We start from the raw sequence: 26467 nt of genomic DNA on the forward strand, positions 1-26467 counted from the left end.
ATAGCAGGCCACGCATTACCACTCGGGGGTATTGTACAAGCCAGTCTTGCCACTTCTTAGATACTGCTCTGCTTTGTAAAAAACACTTGACTGTATCTACTCGAGTAGGATTTTACTGTTTGCTTGTTTTTTTTAAACTTGACTCAAAAGTGATGTCCTTTGGTATAATTTGAGTTGGTTGTTGAACCGGTGTATAGCCTTGCGTTCTTTGTGAACGTCCCAACATCAGCATTTTATGGACCTAAGAAAATGCAAGGCACCATGTTGTTGCCTGCTCTATCAACCAAAGTGTATAGCTAAGAAAACCAAAGTTTAACCTCTGGCAGGGCTGTCATATATTAGCTGCCTCAAAAAGTTGAAGTTCTTGATACTGGACAGACTGCAGTGGAAAGCAGATGCACTGTTTTGCATTTCCAAACTAAATCTCGGTGGATACATACACACACACACACACACACACACATATATGAACACATGCATGAACTTTTTTTTAGTATATCCTGCAATGACAAAATCTGAGGTTCTTTGTAGGTCAGCAGGTAAATCATGTTGCTGGTTATGAGCTTGCGATAGGGTTGAAATAAAGGAGAAGTGTTGCTGATACGTTAGCGGGTATATGTTGGTTATCATGTTAGACATTTAGACATAACCTTTTCGTGATGTACAATATCTGCTACTGGAAAACAAATTTCCTGAAGTAACAAACCTCTACTGTTTCTGACTATTCATCTCTGATGAACTGTCTTTTATTGACCTCTAAAAGTGATGAGTATATGGGGCACTGGTGATTTTTCCCCTCTTCCATGCTCAGCTGAGTATGCTTTTAAATCACATAGTGCACCCCAGCATTCCCAAAATGGGACAAACCACCAAACCTGTTTAATCAGATTTAAATAGGAAATCAGTTTCTAAAGGCATAATTTCTCTGGTAAAAATGTGGCTTATTTGGTGACTTAGTTTCTAGGAGTGAGGTCATTAACAATCTGTTACAAAGTGCTGTTGAATCCCTCATCAAAATTTGCTTTCTCTACCAGATCTATGGACAAAAATCTTCACTTGAAACTCTTCAAGTAGTTGAGCAAACAGGAGAAATAGATCTTTTGCACATCAAGCTGGTGTGTGTAACTTCCAGCTATGTGCCTTGCACCATTTGTTTTTACCACTAGTAGTCAGTTTTTGTTTGTGTTCCAACCTTAGGACATAGCCTTAACCCAAGTATGTATGGGAATAACTTTGTCCCAGGAGCCCACGCTTAGGTTACAGGTAGCATAGGTTACAAGGACGCTGCTTGTGGTTATCAAAGATGCTAGCTTGTATGTGTGTCTGCAGGAGCGAGAGACTCAATTTTAGCATCTGCAGAGGCTGTGCCTGATCTTGCTTTCATGTGACAGTTTCATAAACCAGGGTAACTCCATTCCAATGAAAAGCTGCTCCCTGGAGTAAACACGGTGTGAAAGCAGAGTCGGCTCCTTCCCCGTTGATGCTTCAGTTCTGTTTATAAAGGGTTATGAACATCTGGGTACAATTGAAATTGCTGCTAATAATAAAAGAAAGGCAACGGATTTCTGTAGGGTGATAGGATAAGGGGTATTTTTATGAGGACGTGGCCCCCTGCACTGTACTTGTGATTTAAATGTTAAAGTTTGAAGACACAGGAGGCTGGGTGCGGCATGTATTGTGTGGCTGTGGGGGAACTGATGTGGAGAAATTTATTTTGGGCAAGAGAGAGAAAGTCCCCAGAGAAGTTTGGTAAACGTGGTAACTAGCTGTAGCTTATATTCTTAAACCTGTAGCAAAGTTCATTTCAATAGCACAGTGAAGAGCAAAAATGTTTTGCTAGAGTGTGTGTTTTGTTCCACTGTTTGGCATTTAAGTGCATGTGTGGGGTTTTTTTTGTTATTTTTTTATTTATTTTTTTGTTTTGAATTAGGATGTAGATGTAGGAAAGGAGTCAAAGTTAACAGCCTGTGCCGTATTCCTGAATTGCCACATAGGTGGGAGCTGAAGAGCTGGAAACTGCAGCCCTGTTCCACAAGGGCAGCAGAAGCAGGAGCGATTCCAGTTCCCGCACCCCTCCGGGGCGCGGGGCTGGCTGCAGCGCCGGCGTTCGTCACGCAGAGCAAGCACGTTCCCTCCCTTCCTATGGAGGAAGATTGGCATATTATTGTTCCGTGTTCACTTGGGGTAACATTGGCGCAATTTTACTCCCGACTGTGCTCTGCTGACACAGGATCTCTGTGGACCGCTCCTCCAGTTCCCCGTTCCCTTTTCCCCCGCAGCGTCGTGTTACCTGTTACTACATAGAGGAGGCTGGTAGTGGTAGCCCTGGAGTAGTGGAGGCTGGAAGTGGTAGTCCTCCTTAGAGTTCATCAGTTCTTTTAAAAAGATTTTGACTGCTGTCCTTGATTTTCTGACAGTTCAGTGAACTTGGGGTGCTCTGTGCCAAAGCGACATTTTTAGAGAGACATGGAGCTTTTGTGAGTGTTTTAATCACAGGAGTTCCTGTCAGGCTCTGCGGCCGGCCGCTCTCCCTTTGACCGCGTGTTAATGAAGGACGTTCCTGCGGCTGTGTGTTGAAATCAGAGCAGAAGCACTTCCTCCCTGCTGGTACTCATCACCGATGGGCATACCCTGCTGAGGGACACGCCACCTCTGAGGGCATGCACCAGCTCTTGAGCTACTGCGGTTTTCGGTGAAATCCATATCCGTTCACCTTGCACTGAAAGCAGCAACGTCTGCCAGCGGGGTGGGGAGGGCGGCTGGAGGCGACGACGGTTTCCGTCTCCTGATTCGATCTCCGCGTTTGTCTGGGCTTCAGCCTTCCTAGCTAGAAACCTTGGCTTTGTACGCTGGGCCCAGAGCTGGTTTACCACAGCCGGCTTAGCGCAGCTCAGCGAGGCTGCAGTAATCAGCTGTGTGAGGTCTCTTTGCTCCTTTACTGCCTTATGCTTCAGTGCGAGAAGGGGAGTGCAGCAGCCTGGAGTAAACTTTGGAAACTCGAGTGTTTACCGGAGTCCTTGATCTAGATCGGCTTTGAACTTTGCGGAGAGAAGTGACCTTGAATGCACATGCGATGAGGAGGTGGTGTAACCCAGCAGGATAAAATTCAATAGCTCTGCTGCCTCTGGGGTTGTTTACAATCTTTGCTGGGTTTGGATATGTTCACGGGGCTGCTACTTCTGAGTTTTGCACTGAGACTCCAAACGAAGTCCCAGGAGATCAGCTGAGGGTTTCCGATTTTCATTGGCCCTAGTTTGCTTAAGTGTTTGCAAAACTCCCCCCCACCCCAAGTTTGTCCTGACTCTAGAGGCTGTGACGAAACCCCAACAAGGGAAGGATTTTCAAGATTGCTACTGCAGTGCTGGATGATGAAGGCAGTAGTCTGCTTTGGATCTGTCACATTGCTAGCGTTGTTTACTCACTTAGGTCTTTCACAGATTTAAAAAAAAAAAAGAAAAATGGGACCCCTATTTCTCAGCCACATAACTTCCTCCAATGGAGCTAGTCTCTGATGGAGACTTCAATCACTGGAAGCATTTTTACCCACATGCAATTTAACTAACCCCTGCTGGAGCTTCCACTCTCCACTTGGGCAGTAATGGTGATTTTATCCATGTAGATGCAGGTTTGCAATAAGGAGAGAAAAGCTTTTTATACAGAAAGGACCCAGACTAATAGGGTAAGTGCAAACTCTATCCCATTCCTTCCCTGCGCTATATATAACATGCACAGGCTAAAGGGAAGTGCTAAATGCTTTAAATTTTTTTTTTAATGCTCTCTAGTACAGGAAACAGAGAAATATGTCCCTGCATACCTTTTGGAATGCAGATTATGTCTCCCCTGACCCACATTAATAAAAGCGCCAGCCTCTTGGGAGTGGGGAAAGGAACCTTGCAGATGTTTTCTGTTTGCCTTTCCCAGCTAGTCTTTCTTCACTTGCTGACCATAGTGTAATGATGTGGGTGAGGCGTTAATACAGAACATCAAAGCATGTTAGATAGATGGTACTTGTTATATCCGGGAACTGTAAAATTTAGGTTTCCTTTTCTTAGGCACTTAAGGGGAAAAAAGTGAAATATTTCCTTTTACGTTTTGATGTGTAGTACTGCAGCCAGTAAATGTAAAACCATGGCAGAATTTCTAAATGGCATCTATATCGCATAAATTCGGAGTCTGATTGTCAGAACTGCTGGTTACCTACAAGTCTAGATGATGTGAATGGAAGCTACAAGTGTTTAGTACTTCTAAATGTCAAATTTCTTTTCCCTTCTTTTCCCCACTGGTAACTTGATGTGCCTATTTGTATGCACATGCAAATGTGATTACGGATATATAGTCTCTACAGTCTACTCAGAACTTTTACCCAGTCCATTATTTATACATACTACATAATTTAATAAGATGATGATTTTTCTCTCTGGTTTAGTGATTATATCCTGATTTTTTGATTATGCGCTTTTGTTTTTAGCCTATCATCTTCTTTGACATGAGCAACATTATGAGGGCCATGGGGGGGGGGATATTGGCCGGTTCATAGTTCTCATTCAGTGAAACGTAAACCGAAAGTCATTGCTTTATTCTGTTTGCTCCGTTGCTTGACCTAGCTTGCCCATATGAAGGGTGGCTTCATTTGTTTTCTTGTTCTGGAGGGTGACACCACTTCTTTAGTGACAGACCTTGACTTGGCAGATGTGGGGGCGGGATGGCACTAGGCTGGCCGTGCAGCTCGTGCATGGCAGCAGGCTCTCCACGCGCCGTGACCTCAGCTCTGGAGCAGCAAACGCAGCCCGGGAACTCTCTTGCGAGCGGGGAGATTCCTAATGCCTTTCTTATGCAAGGGAACCTGATTCATTCCAGATGTACGCGGATTTAATGACTCAGGAAACTACTCCCTTAAAACGAGACTTACAGCACAATCTTGTATAGTCCTTCAGAGGAAGATCTGAAGTCTTCTGTCAGCCCCAGATCAGTGAAGTTTTTCTACAGAGTTTAATAGCAAATGAATTTTATGAAGGAGCTGTAATCGGGGGCAATTAGTGTTCTCTTAAAAAGCAGGGTTTCTCTCTCGGTTGAGAAAAACGTTATTATGAACCCGACCGTTTTGGTTTGATGCACTTTTAACAGATAAGTGGTAGCTTTAGGAAAGAGTAACACGGACTAATGACAGTTGTTTTAACATTATATTTTCTGGGTTTAGTTTTCAATAGGATTTCACTGTGAACATTTTTATTATCCAGTAGGAAGAGCAGCATTCTCAAAGAGTTTGCATTAGTGTTACATCTCAAAATGCTACTGCTACAAATTCTAAAAAAAATGCTAAAAAAAGGGTTCTTTTCTCCTTTGCGAATCATACTCTTAAGTATGAAGAAGTTAATGTAGAAGGGAAAGAGGTAGTGTCGATGTTCACATCAAATCATGGCAATCGAGACTTTTATGTGTAGTGTGCATTACATTTAGTATTTAGTCCTGCATAAGATAAATATCTCATAACTTTCCATCACTTACTAAAGTGATACTTCCAGATTTTGCTTATGGTTTTGATAGATGTTGATTTAATTTTTTAAGTGATTATAACAGATGATATTATAAACTTCATGACAAATATTCCACAGCAATACATGCTTTTTTTTTTTTTTAAATTTATTTCTCTGGTTCCAAATATACGCTTTTGATTATTAGAAAATCCCAGCAGATTATTTTGTGTATCGTGATAATTTGTCTGCGTTTCAAGAGTGAATGCTGAAGTTGCAGCCAGAAGATTTAATACTTCCTAGTGCTCTCATATAGTTATCCTTACTTTCGTATATAAAAAGCAACCGCTCAAATTATGTTGACTTCTCAAACTGATTTTTCAGTGGATCCTGCCTTACAAATGCTTTTGCAAATGTTTATATGCACTGATAGTTGACTGCAATAATAAACTATAAGGTTTAGGAAGCAGAGTGTCCAATTAGAGGTAGGATTGGTTGGTTATCTGCAGTTAATTGTAAGCATGAAAAAGCAGACGCGTTTCCGGTAGATTTATATCTGCTTTGTCAGAAGCTGTCGTTGAAATGTAAGCCATAGTTTTGGGCTATTATAAATGACTAGAGATCATCGTAAGTGAAGTAAGTACAGGAAGCAAATACGCCATAAATATTTTCTGCGTTAGATGGAAAGTACTGAAAAGTCACACTCACAATCTGTAAGCGTCAGCTTTAGAGACTGAGTCTAGACTGTCTTACTCCAGATTTCATCTTAGAATCATCAGTATTTATTCACAACAAATTACTATTATTTTAATTCAACCATTCCTTTAGTATGCCACTTACTGAACATGACTCCATTGTGTTAGGTCCATCATAAACACCCAAGGAAAGATTAGTCACGTTCAGTTGATGCTTATTAAATGTTTCATACATTTTCCACTTAACACCAGTTTCTAGATTTTACTTGAGCCTCTGTGCCTTTTGTCTTCTCTATAGCCTAACTCCAAGAGGATTTTTGAAAGGTTACTAGAATGTTAGAGTAAGCTTGTGCTATTGAAAGATGAAAGAGCATTTATATTTAAATGTGGCATAACAATATTTTGCACTTGTTGCATTTCCCCTATGCAGTTACTTTATAGTCTTCCACTATTTTGCTCTCAGTAAAATCATATTAACAAAAAGTAACGTGAAATGATTTCACATTAGAATTATAGATTTTCCTCACCGTCGCAAAAGACGGTGCCAGAACCAGAGATGCAGGAGATGTTGGTTCCCTGCATGGCCCACTGCACCATGTGTTTGGCATATGGCACAACCTAGAGTTATTAACCTCCAAGCTCTTACAGAGTTGAGTTACGACTAGGAATTCCTAGTCGTAATTCCTTCTGCACTAGGAATGAAGGAAGAAAGCGTGAAAGTCTCCAAGAGTTAAACTGATGTAATTGTTTCTTCCTACAGTGTTGATGACAGAACCGCCTATCTGGCACTGGGAGCAGTGAGGAACATCTCACTTAACATTTCCGTCTCTAACGTCGGGGATGATGCCTACGACACCAATGTTTTCTTCAACTTTTCTGGGGAGCTCTTCTTCATCAAAATGTGGCAAAAGGTAAGAAAGGCAAATCTTGCTGTGAACAAGCCTCCTAATATTAAACCAGCTTACTTGCAAGATGTAGCGATGCAGGGGGGCCAAGTCCCCATAGCTGAGACATTTGGAAATTATTTCTGCTTATATTGGGCTTAAGTTTGTTCCAGACTGTTTGCTGAAGTTATTTCTTTTGTGGGCTTAATCTGTGTAAATGGTGCCCTTTGTGTTTCTGTAGAAGACGCAGCACTGTTATGTGAGGTGCGATAGTGAAAAGGAAGGGCTGTTTGCTTGAGGCGGTTTAGAGAAAGAGGGAGACTGGTTGGAAACCTGCAGGATGCTGAATGAAGCTGAAATACAAAGGCTGTCTCTAGTTTTAGTGGAGAGGGGTGCCAGGTTGCATTCACCAATCCTGGTCGCCTCCTGACCTGGATTCCCAAGTTTTCTTTTTATAGACGCCAAGGTACAAGGCTGTTCTTTGGTCAAGGATTGGGCGGTGTCCAGGGCACATCTCTACATCCAGGATCTCAAAAGCGCTTGTGATTTCACCTGCATGGACTCAGCTGAAAATTTTGAGCTCGCATTTAGATGGAAGCACTTGGGATATTTTCATTAGCCTGAGTTTCACCTAGAAATGTGTTGTAGCAATATAAACACTGAATCAAGCTTGTTACAGACTGATGGCCCCTCAAACTTCCTGAGCGAGAGTAACGTGTGAAAACAGTTGTGTAAAGTGGGAACTGCACAATTGTAACAACATTTTGGCTATCTTCTCCTGGTTTTTACAATGATTCATCTCTCTGCTGGAGCTCTGCTACTCTCTGTAAGCCATGAGAGCAATATTGAAAACAGTAGCGTGGCTGTTGGAAAGTGGGATGAACTTAATCCATTGAAACAATGGCATTTTGCCATTATTTGTCATATTTTATAAAGAAGGATTATTATTCATTTCAGTTATTATAAAGCTCTTAAACTGACTCATTATAATAAGCCAAAATATAATTTCTGATACACGTTAATTCGCATGGTGTTCAGTTTTGACTATTACATCTCACATGCAATTACAAACCTCGGAAAGCTATCTTTGTATTACAGGCTTCATTTTCAGACAGTATGTGCTGCAAGTGTACTGTTTATCAGGATAACAAAAAAAGGGAATGAAATAGAAATGTCTCCTGCCAATATACAACTTCCCCTTAATGGAAGTTTTATATGAAGACTGTCAGGGCCTGGCCCAGTTCTCATTGAAGTCATTGGGAGGGTTTCCGTTGTTTTGCGCTGGAAAAGAAACAGATCTTGATATATGTTTCTAGCAGGGTGTGTGGTCCTCCCTCCACCTCCGCCTCCCAGGGTTACGTGATGAATACTTTACACGCACAGATTACCTGGAACACCAATTGGCTTTATTATTCTTTGTGCCCAACACTGTCAGGGAGCCAGCTGAAGATGATACGCTGTTTTCCCATGGTATTTTGCCTTACGCCTGGGTCTAAAGCAGACTTGAAACACTGTGCTGAATGCTGCCTAGAAAGAGCAGTTTCTGGAAGCAGATGACATTGTTGTAGGGTTATCTCACTACTCAGTATCTCTTCTGCTAATAGAAGCTAGCATTTCTTGTTAAATGAAACACTAAACACACAATACACATCGAGCAAGTATGTAGGCGCCATTATTCACCATTCCTTGCAAACAAGGTCATGATGTAGTCTGTTATTATTCCTGCAGTTCCATTGTTCTGATAGGGCTTTTTCTGATAGTTATTTCACCAATGGTTTTGAAAAACGGGAACAGGATTGTGTTGGGCTCTTTTACTTTCTCTGTGAAGCTCTTGCTTCAGGATGAACTAATGTGTCTTTGGCCTCACGTTTGTCCAGATGGGAAACTGAATTATGAGCTCGTAGCCTCAATTACAGTGTTACGTTTTCCCTAAGCTCTTTGAACAATAATTTTTTTGTAAAGTATTACAAACTCCATGTTTCATAACCTACTCCCATCCCTTGACATCTATGCATAACATGTACTGTGCATGTACTTCAAATAGATTTTGCTCCTGGTTGAACATTGTCCAGGCAAAAATCCAGAACATAAAGTCTGAGTAGAAATGACGACTCGTAAGATTTGCCTTAGTGGAGCAATTTCGGAATCAAAAGAGCTTCTTGGTGTGGGAAACTCTTTGCAGCAACTGCCTTTTAATGAATATCACTTAAATGGAAGAGAAAATCTTTTTCTGTGTGGTTACTTGATACTTTTTCTCTAAGGTTTCTTTGAGGTATCTTCTGAGAACGACGACTGCATGATGAGCTTTTATAATCTCTCTCTGTAGCCATTTCAAGGTGCTGTGACTCTCCTGTTTGTTTTCCCTGCGTCTGCAGTGGAGTTTCTAGTAGACTGAGTGCAATTTCTTCATCTACATTGGTTACACTAAGAATCGAGAATGCGAAAGTTTAATGCTATTTTTTCAGCAATCAGCTTCTTAAACTGAGTGGAATAGTTACATGAGCAGTCACTGAGACAAAATGCCACATATATTTGAAAAGAAAATGATGACCTAGCTTCATAACACGGTAGCATTCAGTTAAATGCGTTAATGGAGCTAGCCCTCGTTCCTTTGTGGAGACTGAGATCTCACGCGCCGCGATAGATAAGAGTACCTGGCAGGCCTTTGCTGCTTCCCAGGCAGGTGAGAAAGTGTTCACTAACTGATACTTAAAAGACTGCATTTATTCCACTGTCTGATTTTCCTTTTGCCCTGCAGCCAGTCTTCCCCGGCTCTGTGGATAGAAGCCCAAAGTTTCCTTTCCGTTGCTTCTGATGGACAGTCCTTTAATTAATTAATTAATGTGGCAAGCACTTTAAGGGACAGACTTTTCATCCCTGCCTACTTTCCCTATAGCATTTCTCGCTCTGTCGTCACTGCTGCCGTTTAAGGGGGCTGCCGTCACAAAAGTGTCAGTAGCCTTCACTGCTCAAAGTACCCCTCCACCATATTTTAATATATAAAAATTGATGCAGGGAAATGAACTTAAAACTATAAAATATCAATTCTTTATTAACTGAAGAAATTCCTGAAGACTTAAGATATAATTGTGGGTTTCATAGTAGTAGCTTGATGTACATATTCTTCTTCATTTCATTATGATTACATTCACTACTTTGTAGTTACACTAGTGGCAACATCAGTTATTGGGGATGACAGCACTTACATTAAGAACTTCAACTGTTCACTTAGAAAGTAAGTTTTTTTTTTTTTATTTACCATGTTGACCAGGAAGTTTTTCACCCTGCTTCTGCATAGAGTAGAACTTTTCCTTTTTTTTGAATCTAAAAATTTATTATCCCCTAATCGTAATCTGACTTCAGGGAAGCATTCTTTTTCAGAGCTTGAAAAATCCTCTTAACAGAGGGGAGGATATCACTTTCCTGTAGAGGAGAAGGCAGAGTACTGTTTGTGTGTTAAGGAGTCTGGAAAGGGAATTAAAAGCTATTACTGTTACTTTCTACATCATTTTGAGTCTACTGAAACTGTGTTGCTGTCTACTGACTTCTGTCTAGCACGAGGAGAGTGACCTTTTGCTGAAAATGCTCATCAACAGTAGGTACTCTGCTCACCGTTTGTCAGCTGCTGTTCAGAGGAGAAAGGTATTTTCAGCACAGTTGCAGAAAGAGTGCTATAACCTTGCTGGCAGTGGCAGTTAATGTTTTTCGGAGATTTCACAAGAGTGCTCGTCAAACAGCTGCCGTTGGAAGAGGAGGTCCTGCTCTTCATCTGCTCCTGGCCACAGGTCCGACCCTTCTCCCTTCTTTCTACTGGATTATATTTCTGCGAGTTCAGTGGGATACGCTGGCCTATTAAGGGGTGAAACGAGTACGAGATAAGCGCAAAGAAAGCAATGGAAGTACACGATCAGGGAGCTGGGGTTGGGAGAAGGGCACAGGCAGGACCATATGTTTTGGCAGCAACTATCTTTTGAATCAGCTCAGGGATAGTGTTAATTTTTCAGTAGCGGCATAAAAATAGCATGTAACATAGTAATGGTAAAAACAACAATAAAAGCCCAATATCCATGGTATTAACCTCTCACTACTCTTAGTGGTCTGCAAGGGCTGGCTGGAATCTGAGAGCTAACCCCACTTCAGCACTCGTTGAGGAGAGAGTAGATCAGGAAATCCCATTGCTGACAGTCATTTCCAGCCGTGGATTATTTCTTTATTTCAGACAGGTTCTCAACATCCAAGGCCAGCTGTAACACTCCTGCTGCTTCTCACAGCTTTCGCAAGCAACAGCTGAGGGAAGTTAACAGGGCTGGGCCAGGGCAGAGAGAAAACAGCATGGTTATGGTTTCCTCCGATGCAGTCATTTCTCTTAATTCCTTAGTGAGTGTGTATCTGAAACTTTTTGTGCTGATTATGAATATTCTGATATTTCCAGTCATGTTGCTTACGTTCTGGGGTTTTTCTGCTGATAAGTAACGTGATACTGGCTCTTTCTCGGCTAGCAGAAAGGTCACGCACTTTGGACGTGAACTCCTCCTTGCTCTGAGCGTTTGCCGATGCTCTCTTGACTAAGAGAGCCTAGAAGAGGAGCACACATGCACGCAGAGTTTATTTTTTTCCAAACTGGAAAATCTCTTATGCTGGTTTCCCATACTGCTCATACTTTCTAAGAGTTTCAAGGCTGGTGGGAGCAGGATACTAGGAGAGCACAAAAGCCAAAGACACATGCCCTCTTTGGCATCCAGCTGTGCCAGTGGGAGGAAGTGGTTATTCGTTCCTGGTTATTCGTTATGTCTCTTTTTTCCAGCCGTTATTGCCCCTTTGGATCCACTGGCAGAGAAGTTAGTGTGCTCAGTCTCAATTCATATCCAGCTGGTTAGCTGAAACCTTTTAAATTAGTGGTTTGAGTTAATCCAGCTGATTTTGCTTGGAGTGAGCTGGAATTTCTCCTATGAACCACTCTGCCAGAATGTCAGAGGGGAGTGGTGCCAAGTAGCATGGAAGCTGTGACCTCTTCCACTGACACAAGCGCGTCTGGACGATCGCCCAAGCAATATATCCCTCCAGTGAGGGGATTTGAACCCTTTTTCCAGGAGAGTTTTTATAGACAGGACTTGGGAATATCAGTAGTATCACAGGACTGCTACATGCTCCTTCTCCATTTTCATGAATCTAATACTTGACTTTTGCCCCAGAGCGCACCAAAACGTTTTTCATCCCTGGAGCAAAACTGTTTAAGTTCTTAATTGGAAAGGAAAAAAAATATATGCAATTCAACCTGTCTGACTTCATTGTTTATTTTAATTTTCTTTTTCTGTGAATGCTCAAGCTTTTATCCTTCCCTAGACATAAGTAAGGAGCAACTCTTTTTCAGGCCAGAGGCTGTTCCAGCCGTATAATATCCTTGTACTCCTGGCAGGTGGGAGTTGAAGTTTAAACTTTTGATCCCAACTTTACTCTTGGGATTCACTTACCACTCCCATGCTCAGGGAATGGACCTTGAAGATTGATTTTAGTTGTGTAATTAGTACTGGTAGCAGTCTTATGAATTTACATCTGTTCTACTTTGGTTTATCATGTATATCTAATAAGGAATCTTCTTTATTTTTTCTTAATGAATTAACTCAATGAATAGAATGTGGAATCCTCCAAGTCTTTAGAGAAAAACCTTGCTGAAATAAATGATTAAGAAGTCATGATTTTGGAGGAATTTGAATCTTGTTCTGCTTAGTTGTGGAAGGGCCTATGTGAATTTGGTGTTTTCAAGAGCAGCCTAACACTTAGAAATCTCATTGAAGGTTGACAGAGTGTGAAGTTCCAAAAGCCTAAATGACTCAGGGCTCGTTAAAGCTGAAGGCAACTAACTCTAACTAGCTTTAAAAATCTGAATTTTTGCAATCTTGTCCCGTAGGTGCTGCAGCTTGTTACAATGTTATCAGTCTTTAGCTTTGTATCCAGCTACTTTCAGAAAAATAATGAGTTGCAGTGGGGAATCATCCCAAGCATGTCTGCAGAAAGTAGCAAAATCTTCAAATTTAAGAAGACCAGGCTTTTGATGCATGCATGGCTTTTTTTTTTTCTTTTGGATGAGGTTAGGTACAGTAAAAATGTATTTTGCAGAAGGAAAAGTTGCAACAAATTTTCTGAGGATTTTTGAGGGTTTAGTGTTTGTTTTTAAACAGCTAGTGATAAGTAAGCTTTAACCAAACATTTCTGTTTTTAAGGACTTGACAGCAAGTTGTCCTGGAACAACCTAGGGAAGGACCAGAGACACTGAGAAGGTTTATTTTGACCAGGTTGGGTTATGCTCTGGGTTATGTGATGAGGAAAATGTTTGTGCCATGTGCGAAAGCAGGGCACCCGTAGCTCCATGGTGAGCCGCTTCCTCTTGCGCACGATCAGGAACCACGCAGAGCTGGGAGCTGCGGCCACGATCGCGTCAGTGTGAGCCACGACACAGGGCTTTCAAAATCTGTTTTGGCCACCTTGGTTGCTGAGGTAGAGCCATGCTGATTTAGACTGTTACCTCTATAAACAGCACCGCTGGGAGCAAGGAGAATACCTTTCAGAGAGGGCAGGGCTAAATGTGCTGAAAGCTGAGTACACTTCATCTTGGTCGTGTTCGTTCAAAGGCTACGTTATCCGTAAGGGAAAGATGGCCAGTGTCTCTCCTATGTCCCAGGGTCTCTTTTCAGTATCATCTCTTATTTTTAAACTGATTAGAGAGTGACTTAGCAACTTGTAGAGTGACGAAACTACGGGACCGTACGTGTCTCCTGCCTTCTTAAGGAAGAAGAACCCCTGCAAAGACTATTAAGTAAAAGTTGATTTCCCCAGCTTTCTGGGGCTTTCTTTATAGCATGAAGTTGTTGGGTTTTGGCTTTGTTTTTGTTGTAACTTGAAGCTTAAAGTTTATCGACAGTTTGGTGTAAAAGGTCAGTTCCGTCCCCGTAGGAGTTTCTTTTAGTTGCTTTTAAGGAAGGCAGTTCAAGATGGTGCCAGAAGATAGATGTCACCCTAAGGTGAAAACCCAACAGAATTTTAAGTGATATATATGTTTCAAGTTGCTGAGTCCTATAGCATGTTGTACATGACTGTGTCATGTGGCAGGAAGTGGTGGTAATTGTTCTCGTCCGTCTAGTTGTTCACATATCTCCTGTGATGCTAATAGGCTCTCTAAATAAAATTGAATCCCTCTTCTTTAATTATTCTTTTTAAACACAAGGCACGGTCTTACAGTCATACTTTAGGCATAGCCACTCTGAAGTCAACAGGAATTTTGTCTGTAGAAAGACTTCAAAACCAGCTCCGCGTTATTTCAGCTGCAGTCAAGAAGAAGCAAAGCCACGAAGAGTGAAAAGCTTTTAGCCGAAAATCCAAGGAGGGGCCAGTGCTTGTTGAAGAAATTATGAGCTTTGCTTTCCTTAAGGTTGATACCGGTGCCCTATGATGCTGTGACTCTCTCATGAACTTCCTGCTTAGTATGGGTGTGAAAGAAAAGTCCTGGCCTTTTTTTTTTTCCTTTCTGTTTCCTCTCCCTCTTTCTTGCTCATTCTTTCCTTTTTCCCTTCCTCTCAAGAGAATCTTAATTTCTTCTTGAGGATTAGGTAAAGTAAGCTCCTTCCTATCTGCACTTCTCCCTGTGTGCAGCTGAAAGGTAATGACTTGACCTTGGGTTCAGCTGGGATCAATCTAAATTCATATTAGCAGAAATAGGCACGTTAAACCCCTCTCTGAAGGAGACCCTGGGGCCCCTAGTCCGTGTTTTTTCTCAGAGCGGGAGCTTCCCATGGCGTTTCCTCCGAAGCAGGGGTGTGAGCAATGCAGAAGGGAAGGGAGGAAAGTATTTGGGCAAGCTGTGCTGTCCGCCCCGTGGGGTGTTCGGTTGGGACGGGAGGGGATGGGTGAGCTGGGGACCCCCTCCCCAAGCCATCCTGGCAGGCCCCCCGGGGTTGTCAGCCGCGCGCTCCCCAGCCGGCAGCGGTTTTGCAGCCTGACTTTGGGAGGAGTCCAGAAAACCGGTGTGTGACTTTTGACTGTAACCATCTGCAGAGTAATGATTCAGTAATTTCCACTTAGCGAGGGGAAAGAGAGTGCACTAAAACGCTGTTCTGGAAAGTAGAGCAGCACCTCTTAAAATAAAGCCTTACAAGTGAACTGCTAAGCTTTTGTTTAAAAAAAAAAATCACCAAAAAGCCCCAAACCTATTTCAATATCCTATATAATATAGATAATGAATTCAGCAGTGTCACTGAATTAAGTAGTGTCTATCATGTCATCAGCTCTTTCTGTGAAAAAGTCCTTATGGATCTTTTTTTCAGGTTCCTGAAAGAGAAAGACCAAAAAATGAGAACCTGTGTGTGTTTTAAAAGGCATTCCTGGGGTTTAAGGTTTGCCTTTGGGGATTGATGGCTGTAGGTTGAGTTAAGGATTACTCGTTACAGGGAAATACCCAATGCCAAACTCATTATTGTAGTTACAAGCTTAGTATTGTTCTTAACACGTAAAAATTACCACCGGGGAAGAAGGGAAGTAGGAGCTTGATTTTCTTGACGTTTTCCCCATCCAGGTTGTTTTTAATTTTTTTTATTTGTGAGTTTATTTGATTTTTCATCACAGTATGTGTAGTTGATGACAATTGAATTTATTTACTGAATTTAAGCTTTTCATGATAAAACTAAATAAGAGTGATTAGCTGCGTTTGAGTCGAGTATATCAATATTCAGCAAAATTGATCCAGTTGTTGAAGTTGTCTGACAGTATTTGTTGACATATGTTATCTGTGCTTTCAGAAATACCACTAGGAAATGAATAATAATTTCTACCACTTTATTTTTTTCTGCTTTTAATTTTAAGGGAAGCATGTTTTGAAGATCTATTTCTATTACACAGAAATAACATGCATGACCCATGGGTTGTCTGTAATAGCATAAAAACAGTTCCCCTCTTAATGTTGTCATACATCCATGATTCAGTAGTATTACAAACAGGGATGTATGTGCACATATATATGTATGTATGTATCTACATGTGCAGGTAAGATGAAGCAAAGTTTACTCCAGAGCCCTTTCTCCTCTAATGGCTTAGTTGTCTCTGATTTTTGCTTGGCTTATCTCACGTACATGAGAATGTAATGCTGCTATTAAGCTTATCTTAGTATTTGTATGCACATGAGGGAAATCCAGCCTATAATACATATTCATCCACAATTTTTCTAAATAAAGGTATAATCAAATGCAATGCACTGTTGATACATTGCAACATAGCATTTGCAGTTTCGTCATACCTGTAACGATACTAAAAGTATAGGAACATACCAGTGTGTAATTCTTTTCTTACATGACTTTCTGGGGCTCTTACGACTTAATTTTCCTTTTCTGAATAATTACATTGTGTCTGGCAGCATTTGATCCTACAAAGTGTTGTAGATAAAAGCATTGCTAGGAATAGCAAAGCCTGGATTACTGCTACATTTAGCTGAATTTTTGTCACAGTGATTTTTTTATAATAGCTTTATGGTTTCTTTTTAAATATAATTGTGTGGGAGTCAAGAAGCCTTATTTTCCCTTAGTCTTTTGTGTGTGTGTGTGTGTGTGTGTGTGTGTGTGTGTGTGTGTATGATTTTGCTATATTTTTGAAATGTGGACTCTTGAAGGACATAGTGTGGGTATGGAAGTTGCCAGGGTTTTAGTAATGTGTCGATGTGTGTACTAGCCAATGTAGTGTATGCCATGAGTGTGTCTTCACATTTTTGTGAACAAAAGCTGTACCTTGGTTTGCAGATTGACCTATCTAATTATGGATTGTTCCCTCATGATCTGTGCACCATTTTGTAAAGCTTTGGTATGTGTGGAACATGAGTTTTTTGCCTGTTGTGCCCCTATTTAAGTTTTCTTTTTTCATGAAATCTGTGGTCTAACTTGAAGAGTATTTATGCCAATACATTATTATTAAGACCAGTGGTTATGCCCTGTGTATAACATAGGTTTTTGTAAATTTCTTTTTTAGGATAAGCCTAAATCAAGGGATGCAGACAGGATATAATGTCTTGTGTTCAACTTTTCTGAAGCGTCTCTTTTGCAAGGAGTGGTCTGTCTTGACTTTGCTACTGCAGTTGGCTCACTGTCTGGAGGTCATCTAGCCATCGGCCTCGGGCCGCTTTGCAGAGTTGTTGGGCCAGATCGGTAACGGTACAAATTCTAAAATAAGGTACAAGTACATGGAGTACATGGTGCTTGGATTAGATTTAGTCCGAGTTTCCAGCTTTGTATTTGGCTGTACCGATATCTCATGGGCTGTTCTTGGTGCTGTGGTATTTGCGGCCAGCGCCGGTATGCCGCTGGAGAGGAGCACCCAGACTGGTGCACCAAGTGGGAGAGGAGGCTGCTGAGTCTGTTTTCTGTTCGTCTAGCAGATGGTAGCAGTTGAGCTAGCCAGCTTATTTTCCAGTGATTTTGTTCCTGTTTATTCATGTTCCTGCTGTTGGATGCAAGAGGCTGTCACCCATGTCATGCCAGGAATGACATTATGTGCCTTGAAAAGGGAGAGCTCTGCATCTCTCGGAATAAATGAGAAAGAATATTTCAAGTGATGGCAACAAAAGATTCATTTTCCAAAGTGGCTAAATAAGATGGGGTTTGGGGAAGGCATCTAGACAACCAGCTGACTGGATCTAGGGAGGAGATTTTTTTTTTTTTTTCCTGCCATCCTGCTGTCTATCTTAGGAAGCAAACAAAGGGAGCTGGTTCTTCACACCACATCTAAAAAAATGCATGGCTACTGAAGGAGACTAAACAAGTTCATTGAAGAGGAATCCACAGAGGGCTGGGAAATGCACAGAAACCAGCTCTTGCTCAGGATATCTTTGAGTCAACAGTGTTCGGAGGCAAGAGAGTACACTTTGTGGGGGGGGAATAGCTCTGTCCCCTGCTCTCACACACATCCCTCAGCGCTCCTTTTGGCATGGTGGAGACTGAGTCCAGGGCTACAGAGCTTGGTCATGTTCCTCTCCACTTCCTGTGTGAGTGGGAGAATAATGCTCATGTTTTGCCTAAGCATGTGCTTTGCTGTAAGTAGTCCTTGAAACGGCATTAGTCTCTACTGGAAAGGGAATAAACGCTGCAAATACGTAAAAGAATGTGGTTTTGCACAGTAATACACTGATTTATATAGATCCCAGCGACACCAAACTTTACATTTGTTTAGATTTGTGTTGCCAAATGTGGACAGCATTAGTAGTGTCACAGTCCCAGGTCTCTTATACAGGCTCTTATATTCGGTTTGCTCCCATCGAAGACTCCTCTGTGGCTAGACCTGGACACCCACATTTGCAGTGCAGCTCGCTCCATCTTCCTCCTGCTCCGTGATGGCCCCTTGCCAGAGACGGGGCTGGTCAGCCGGATCTGTCCATCAGCCGGATCTGTCCATCAGCCGTCTCTGCCAGACGCTCAGAGACAGAGGAAAGCAGCGATGGGCCTCCTCGGGGGCTGCAGCTTAGTTGAACTGGCTTTGCCAGACTCTGGTCCTGAAAAATAAGACTATTAAATGATCTGTGTGTTTAGAATTCATGTCAGAAGTGATGGTTATAGTCTTTTCCAATATTGAGCTGGAAAACTCATGCAAAAGTAAATGGTGTGTATAAAAATCTGCTGAAAAGACTCTGCAGAAATTAAGTTCTGCCTCTGCAGAGAACATGTGCACATGCTTGGCTCCTCAACTGTAATATCTACTGATGGTAATAACCTGTAGGGTACAGAATACCTGCTGTAAAGTGGCTGTGTTCGGGTCATTTGCAGCGTGTGTGTGTGTGTATTATTGGTTTTGGCTCTAGGAAGTACAGTTTCTTTTGCTTGGCTGCAAGCACACAGTTACCTTTTAATTTTGCCTTGTCCCTTGCTAATGAATGGGGCAATGTATGTGTATGCCTTTATGGAAGGAGGAGGCTGAATTTGTTCGTGAACTGCACGATATGAATAGCCCAGCAATATACGATACTTCTGACAGCACTGGATCAGCTCAAAGATCCTGTTTGTCCCTATTCCTTCTCTGACTAAGGAAGATTATTCTAAAAGGGCTTTCTTAAATACAAGGCCCCTTCCACCCCAAGGCCCCTCATCTCTTTAGACGTGTTCATTGACGGGTCTCCATCGCTTTCAGGTAAAGAGGAACAACGCGGGAAAGTTTCTGTGGATCCCACAGTTTCTGTGGTGTGATCACCATTTCCGATACTGTCGTGATGTGCCTTTCTCCCTTTTCTCATCTGAACTGCCTGTGTAGGAGGAATTAAAAATAATTGGTTTATGGTCATGAGGTGAGCCAATGGCTTAATCCCAGTTTAAAACCAGTATACTTCTGGCTGTCTACCTCAGCTGGAAAATAGTATGAGCAGAGATATTAATAGTAGACCTCGAATGAAGTTTGATGTTAGCTTTTTTTCTTTCTTTTTTTTTCCCCACTGACTCTACATAGTTTTGAAATGCTGCAATCAAAGAACAGCGCTAGCAGAGGGGCCTGTTTATTGTTTTAGCCAGAGTTCCAAACAATGAATTCTTTCTCTTTCTATTCCAGGCAATAATGACATTTTTCCATTATAAAAAGTACTTGTTATGTGAAAGACACTTGTGTCTTAATAGAAATTGCGAGTCTGAATCTTTAATGAGTGTTACAAAGGACAGGTGAAAACTAGATCAGTGGATTTTTTTTTTTTTTAATTTGAATTCACACAGGCTTAGAAAGTTGTTAGCTTTTTGGTAATGATGGGCATTGCTTATGCTAAACTGTTCAGCAGGTAAGTCGAGCTTGTGAAACAGTCTTGCGTTTCAAGGTTAATGCCTCACTCTGCATTGTTGATCGTTTCCTAGTGGAGTGACAGTAGCTGCCCCTTTTTACAAGCAGGCAGCTGTGTTGTTCCTGCTTTTGCTCCTTTTCTAAGGAGGGGAAGCGGTGAAGTGAACAAGAAAGGCTGCTTTGGAGAGAGGGTTGGTCGTAGTGCAGTGCTTAATGAAGTTAAAGTACCACCTGGTCGTAGCTTAAGATTTCCTAAAGGAAGGAAGGAATAAAGGCAGGATCAATTTAAAAGAGGAGAAAAACGAGAAATGGATCCAAGTGCATGCAGTGATCCCTGCCAGGCCCTGCTTAAGATGGTTTTGCTTAAATACTGTGAAGGACAGAGGATTTCATCTGAATCTTTACTGGGAAAAGAACTCTCTTCCTTTTTTGGTAGAAAACGAATGAACTAGCAGTGGGGCTGATACTGATCTCACTTCAACATTTCCCGGCTCCTTCTCCAGCAGAGGCAGGCAAATTGCATCCTAGAGCTCCCCCCGTGATCGAGTGCCAAAGGCAATTACAAGCCACGGCCCAGCCAGGAGGGCCTTTCGCAGGGTCTGGTTCGAGTAAGCTCTCAAGCCCTCAGGTGACTGTCAAAAGCCTTAGATCAGCCAAATACCCAGGAAATTGCGAGGCCAAAGGCTTCCTGTCGAGGTGTCCCGTGCTTGCCGCGGCCGGCCGAGCTGGCTGGCTCTCCTGCGCGAGCTCCTCTTGCCCCTGTCAGCTCACCGGTCCCTCTTCCCGCTGGGGCTGGGAAGGATTAGAGGCTTGTGGAAATGAACAGGAGGAAAAGGCAGCTTGAACTTTCTGGCCCTCGGAAAACATTTGGTTTGGGCTCCGCTCATGCCCCCCACGCGGAGAAACAGAGCGCGAGTGCCAAGTCTGAGGTACCGCGTGTTCCCTGGGACGTGGACGCAGCCGCTCAGGACAGAGCCGCGGCGGAGGAGCCAGGACATCACCTATTCCCACGCGCTGCTGGCTCCTGCCGAGTGCAGGGGGGGCCCGAGCTACCTCTGTCCTGTGGCCCCCATCTTACTGGTTTGTTGAAGGAAGGCTTTGCACAAAACCCCTGCCAAGCAGCCTCAAGCGTGAATTGGCTTCCTTTCTTTAAACAAAACCCTTTGCACTCTCAGCTGTTCTCTTCTGGATGGGTCAGCTGGCTTTAGCAGGGCTGGGAGCTTGGGAACTGGCTAGTGCGGTTGTCAGCATCGAATTCCTAGACTGATGATGTCACCGGTGATGTCATTTCTCAGATGCTGAGGGGAGGCGGCCTCAGAAACGCGCACTTGGCATTAAACGCCGTGTTTCAATATATAGGGCTTTGCTGTGGTGAGAAGTATTTCACACCATAACTGGTTTGTACCCGTTATAAAAAGCAAGAATAAAGCCCTCACTTCTGTTCCAGACTCTTGTGGGACGTATTAAAAAGAAAGATTACAGGTGAAGTCTGTCTCCAGCCTTTACTCACATGGGCAATTCCGCCATGGGTAAAGGTCACGTGCTGCTGTGAAATAGGCTACCACCAAGTACTTTGAGGGCGCTCTATCAGTTTATGCTAAATAATAGTGTCTAAACCACTTAGCCATATGGCACACTGTGCTCACACTTAAAGCATGTTCCTTATATTCATAATAAGGATCAGCTTATGCCTGACGATGCTCCAGTCAAGGCATTTTTGGGGCAAGTCTGACCTTTAAGCTGCTCCCACTCAGAGTTGTAGCCATACGTTAGCACCAGTCAAGCAAGGGCGGTGGTGGATTTTGGTGACGTGCCCTGTATTATTTCCAATATCTTGAGGAAATTAAGTTCAGCAGTTCTCAGCAAACACGTGGAAGGGAAAGATTTAGCTTGTATAGTGTATTGAAAGGTGATGCAAATCCAATTGGTCTGTTGAGAATGAGAGTTGGGCTGGTAGCAAAGGAGGTAAAACTTCTCTGAGTGGTGATAGTATGCCTTAAGTCACCGAAATCCCTTTTCTCCTTCCAGCTTCACCACCTGTCCTGCAGGTCCCTCAAAAGATGCAAAAACATCATCTGTTTTGTTCGCTTGTTCTAAAACTTGTTTGGGGGCCTAATCACTTATGTAAGCTGAGCTAACAATTCCTGCGGCTTAGTAGGCTTCTGAGGTGGTGTGCTTCAAAAATTTGCTGCATTAGCTTTTCTCCAGTTAAAATAAACGTTGTGAGAGAAAGAAAGGAAAAAACAAGAATGTTGGGCATATCCAGTAAATAGAAAGTTTTTGTTTTTCTCTCCCTCGTTACTCAAAGATTTCCTGTGCTGGTCGGGGCTGGTGATCTCATGATCTAAAAATAGCTTCCATCCAGGGAGGAGAGGGGAGAGAAGGGAGGGTCTAATTAATTATATAGAAATAGTCATTTTCTCAAAATAAGCAGCAAATCCAAGATGTTTGAAGCCAGGCTTGCTGGGGCTTGGGGGTGGGGTGTGCCTACAGCATTTACTAATGAGATCATGGAATAGGACAGGAAATCTCTATCTAATGCCAAAGAAAACTTTTTAAAATTCTTTTTATGAAACAACTGTTGAGGCCTCCCCCCCCCCCCCCCAAGCGTATTTTCAGATAGTGAATCAAAGGCTGCACAGGCTGACACTGTGGTCCTTCAGGTCTTTATATGCGCAATTGGTTGCATGCATGTCAGCATATGCAATTCTGTAGTTTTGCTCGCTCACGTAAGTGCTGGCATGACAAGAGTCTTCACTGGTGAAACAGCAGTTTGTGGAGCTCCAAGATTTATTATGTGCAACATTCACATTCGCTGATTCAGTTTGTTAGGGGAATATCCATGTATAGAAAAGCAAAAGAAAGCAAAAGAAAAATCTTGGTCCCTGTCACAACTTTAAAACACACACAGGAAAATGTCTTTATTCCGTGATGTGATTTGAATGGATATCTGCTATTCCTCCATCACTATATTCAAGAGAATAAACAGATGTTAGTTTCATGAAAACATCTAGCTGAGCAAATCTGTATTGAGTCTGTATCTCCCTCTCTGTAGTATTTCTCCAAAAAGCTAATCATTAACAATAACTTTCACACAATAGCTTTGCTGCTGCTAATTTATCATTGAATTATCCTTCACGTTATTCATGCTGTTAATTGCATTCCACCTGTGTTCGGAAATTATTTACAACAGAAATTTTAATTGCAAAGCTCAGGCAATGGAGTTGTTAATGTGAAGAAATAAAACCTATCTTAATTTGTTTCCATCATGCATAATTTTTCCTCGCTGTGGGTCTTTGTCACACGTTTGGATGTTGGCAAGCAGAGAAGGGTGCACAGAAGAGTTTCTGAACAGAAGATGTTTGCTTGAAATTGCCAAGGAAACCCATGAGGATTTTGCTTTCAGTGAGAAACTCACTTCAATGTACTTGAGTATTTTTCTTAGACCTTAGATTGGTTTTAAAGCCATAAAGTCACCTTTACTAGACCACTTCAGTCCACCTTGAAAGCTGTTATTGGCCTGCAGATATTTGTAATAGGATCCTTTTTCCCAGTCTGTGTTATATGTTAGGAGCAAGTGAGATGTCCTCTTGTGTTCATGTAGTGTTAGAAGCCGGCAAAAACTGGCTGTTGACAGTGGTAAATGTTTGGGTTTGAATACTCTGTGCATTCATAAGTCCTGAAACAGATGAGTTTTTTAAAAAAAAAATTGGCTCAGTTTGTGAAATGCTGAGATTTCCAAACATGAGGTAGTTGCTGATCACTGCAGTGTTCACTGTAGGCTACAGGAGTTGAGGGAAGCCTGTGCTTGGCACGATCAGGCCCAGAAACATAACAGAAATATTAACTGTCTGCTCAGAAAACAGAGAAGAGTGTTGAGGCAGCAGCAAAGCAGACATCAGATTGCCAGTTGAAAGAAAAAATAGAGGCACAAAGAGCTTTTGGGGGTGATAATTAGAGTGATTTTAAGAGGTGTTGTAGGTAAATTTGACCTACCCTTTCAGTCGTTTCAGATGGCGGATCATCTTTTACTTTAATTGCTGTACAGCACCAGAAAGAATTCGCAGTTATTGATACCACTGATTCTCTTTACATTCTTGCAGTTTTAAAATAGCCCCATATTGGAAGAAAGCATGATATCTGTGGAATTTTGTGTTTGAAAATCAGTGCTGTTAAAAGCACAAGAAGGGGCCTCCAAGATTAAATTACTTTGAGCTGCACTCACTTGTAGTTGTAGAAAAAAATCAGGCCAGACCACTCTTTTTATTTAAAGAAGATCCCAAACTTTCAAGAGCTAAGGCATTCCCAGCTGCTCAGTATGTGTGGGTAACTATGGCCCGACTTCTTTGGCGCTGCAAGTTGCTGTGGAAAAAAAAGTACAATATACTGTGGTAGCTACAGCCATATTAAATGATTTGCATAGTCTTAATGTCCTTGAAACCTCTATTAAAGCATTAAGACGACTGTGAGGCAGGGAGAGTTAGGACAGAATCAAAAAAAAAAAACAAAAAACCAACAACTTACTTACCCTCAAAACCCTAGGAAACCCACAATGGGGGAAGTTTTTGATAGTACAGCTGAATGACCCATACCAAGAGTACGAAGAGTAATTTGAAAAACTCATCTCAAACATCATCAAAGAGGCAAGCCTTTATTTTAGGTTAGTGAAATGAGAAGTGGTTGTGCTACCCAGCTTTGCTAGCTAAGGAAGCAGATTACCAGCTGTGCACAGACATATATTCTGTGATATCTCCCAAAAGTCAGAGGCTCTTAAAATGCAGTTCAGGCCTAAATAATTGTCCTGTTGGATGGGACATAACATCCAGATGTTCATCTAAACTCTCATTTGGGAAAGTGTCCCTGTTCACCAAAGCACAAGTTGGAATTTCTGAGGTATAAGTATGTGCTTTAAGTCAGAGTCCATCATAAGTATGAAAAAGGCACAAATGTAGCAAAAGTATATTTTAATCATACTGATGTCGTAGAGGATAGTCCCAGTACCTGATTTAAGCCTCTAGCTTTGGTGCAGGTCATATGACCCAAATTTCCCAACAGCTAGTGGAGAGAGGCAATTATAAAGTCTATATTCAGGAAAGATCCAGTAGATGCGTAATATCTAACTTCTGAGGCTTAGTGAAGCATGAAGTGGACAGTGCAAATATCCCTCCTTTGTGATATTTTCTTAGCATATTTGTTTTAGGACTTTGCTGATGAGGACAGTGTTGTTCAAGGCCCCATGTGATGTCAGGTATGATTGTACTCAAACACATAGGTGTCAGCGAACAAGAAAAGCAGCAATAACAAGATTATGTCTGCTGGCAACCTTCACAGGCTCTCTCTGTATTCACTCCTGTCGTTCTTCTTTTGTTCCCTTTGGAAAACCTGCAGCAGTGCGACAAAACCTAACAAGTTAAGTAATTTCTCAGCAGCTTCAAAATAGGGATGTTCTGCCAACATATTATCAAGGGTTCCAGGACATTTTCTCCTCTGTTCCAGAGCATATGTGCTAATAGCCAGGATTTGCAAGGGAAACTTTTTTCCATTTAAACAAAAAAAAAGCTATAATTTGGATATAACCGAGGAAAGAGAGAAAAATAAACTGCTGGTACATGCGTTTTCTAGCAAGTTTTGGTTTTATTCCCTCCTAAAAAAATAGATGGGGTATCTTAACAATTCTGCACTTGAAGGTGTTTTCAGTACCTTTCGTTACTGACTTTTATCCATTCAAAAATAACAGGTAATCACAAGACTATTAAAGAGGGAGGGTTTGGTCATCAGGACAGGCTAATTACCAGGGTTCAGTGAGGTACTGAACTGACCATAAGCGTGGAAATTAATATGATGTTCTCTTGACTATCTCTGTATGATTTCCATAAAAAATCAGTTAGAACCATATTCAGCACATCATCTTGCCAAGTTGTACAAATTGAATGTTTTGCTGGTGCAGCTGCCTGTTGGCATTTAAGCTGTGGTATCTGCTGGTAGCTTGTATGCTTTGAAAAGCAGAGAACTGGCAGGCTGTAAACAAGTGGTAGGATAGTTGTATTCACACCTTCGCCATGAGAGCACGGACCAGTGCAAAATACCACAGAAGTGACCAGTAGGTTCTACGTTTGTATGCTTTTGCTGGTTGCCATAATTTAGCAGAAGAATTGTTGAATAGATAGAAACCTGGTACTGGTGGGTAATAAGGGGAAAATAATGAGCTGGGGGAGATTACCTGAGGGGTTGCTTGAGGCGTCAGGCCTACAACAGGTCATGGGTGGGAACAAGGTGGGAGATTAAGTGTTGATTAAGTGTGCTGATGACTCTGGGTTGGAGGCAACATGAGTACCGAGGAAAATTTTGCTGTCATTGAGGAAGAACTGAATGGCCTTAAGGTGTGAGAAATAAAATGTGATTATATGAACTGCCAGATCAGACTCACAAAGAGAGATTTTTTTCCTCTGAGGTTGGAGCGTATTGGTTGGACATGACTGAGGCAGAGAAGGTTCAGGGTGTATCGGCTGATGAATACAAGTCATCACATATGAGATGCGTGGGAAGCACTGGGGGGAAAAAACAGTTATGATCTGATGTGGAAACTGTTATTCGAGGTAAAGGCAGGGAGGCTTCAGTTCCCATGTACTATGCT

The 26467-nt window shown here is 42.0% G+C and overlaps 1 protein-coding gene across 1 annotated transcript in view; it reads left to right on the plus strand.

The window, feature by feature from the left end:
• The window catches only part of ITGA9 (integrin subunit alpha 9), a 224890-nt gene that overhangs the window by 139207 nt on the left and 59216 nt on the right, over positions 1 to 26467 (plus strand). Inside the window, exon 18 of the mRNA XM_068935830.1 lies at positions 6927 to 7077. Within this exon, the coding sequence (XP_068791931.1) occupies positions 6927 to 7077 (151 nt within the window). The remainder of the gene's footprint in view (positions 1 to 6926; positions 7078 to 26467) is intronic.

This window comes from Struthio camelus, chromosome 2 (assembly GCF_040807025.1).
Source record: "Struthio camelus isolate bStrCam1 chromosome 2, bStrCam1.hap1, whole genome shotgun sequence".
NCBI lineage: Eukaryota > Metazoa > Chordata > Aves > Struthioniformes > Struthionidae > Struthio > Struthio camelus.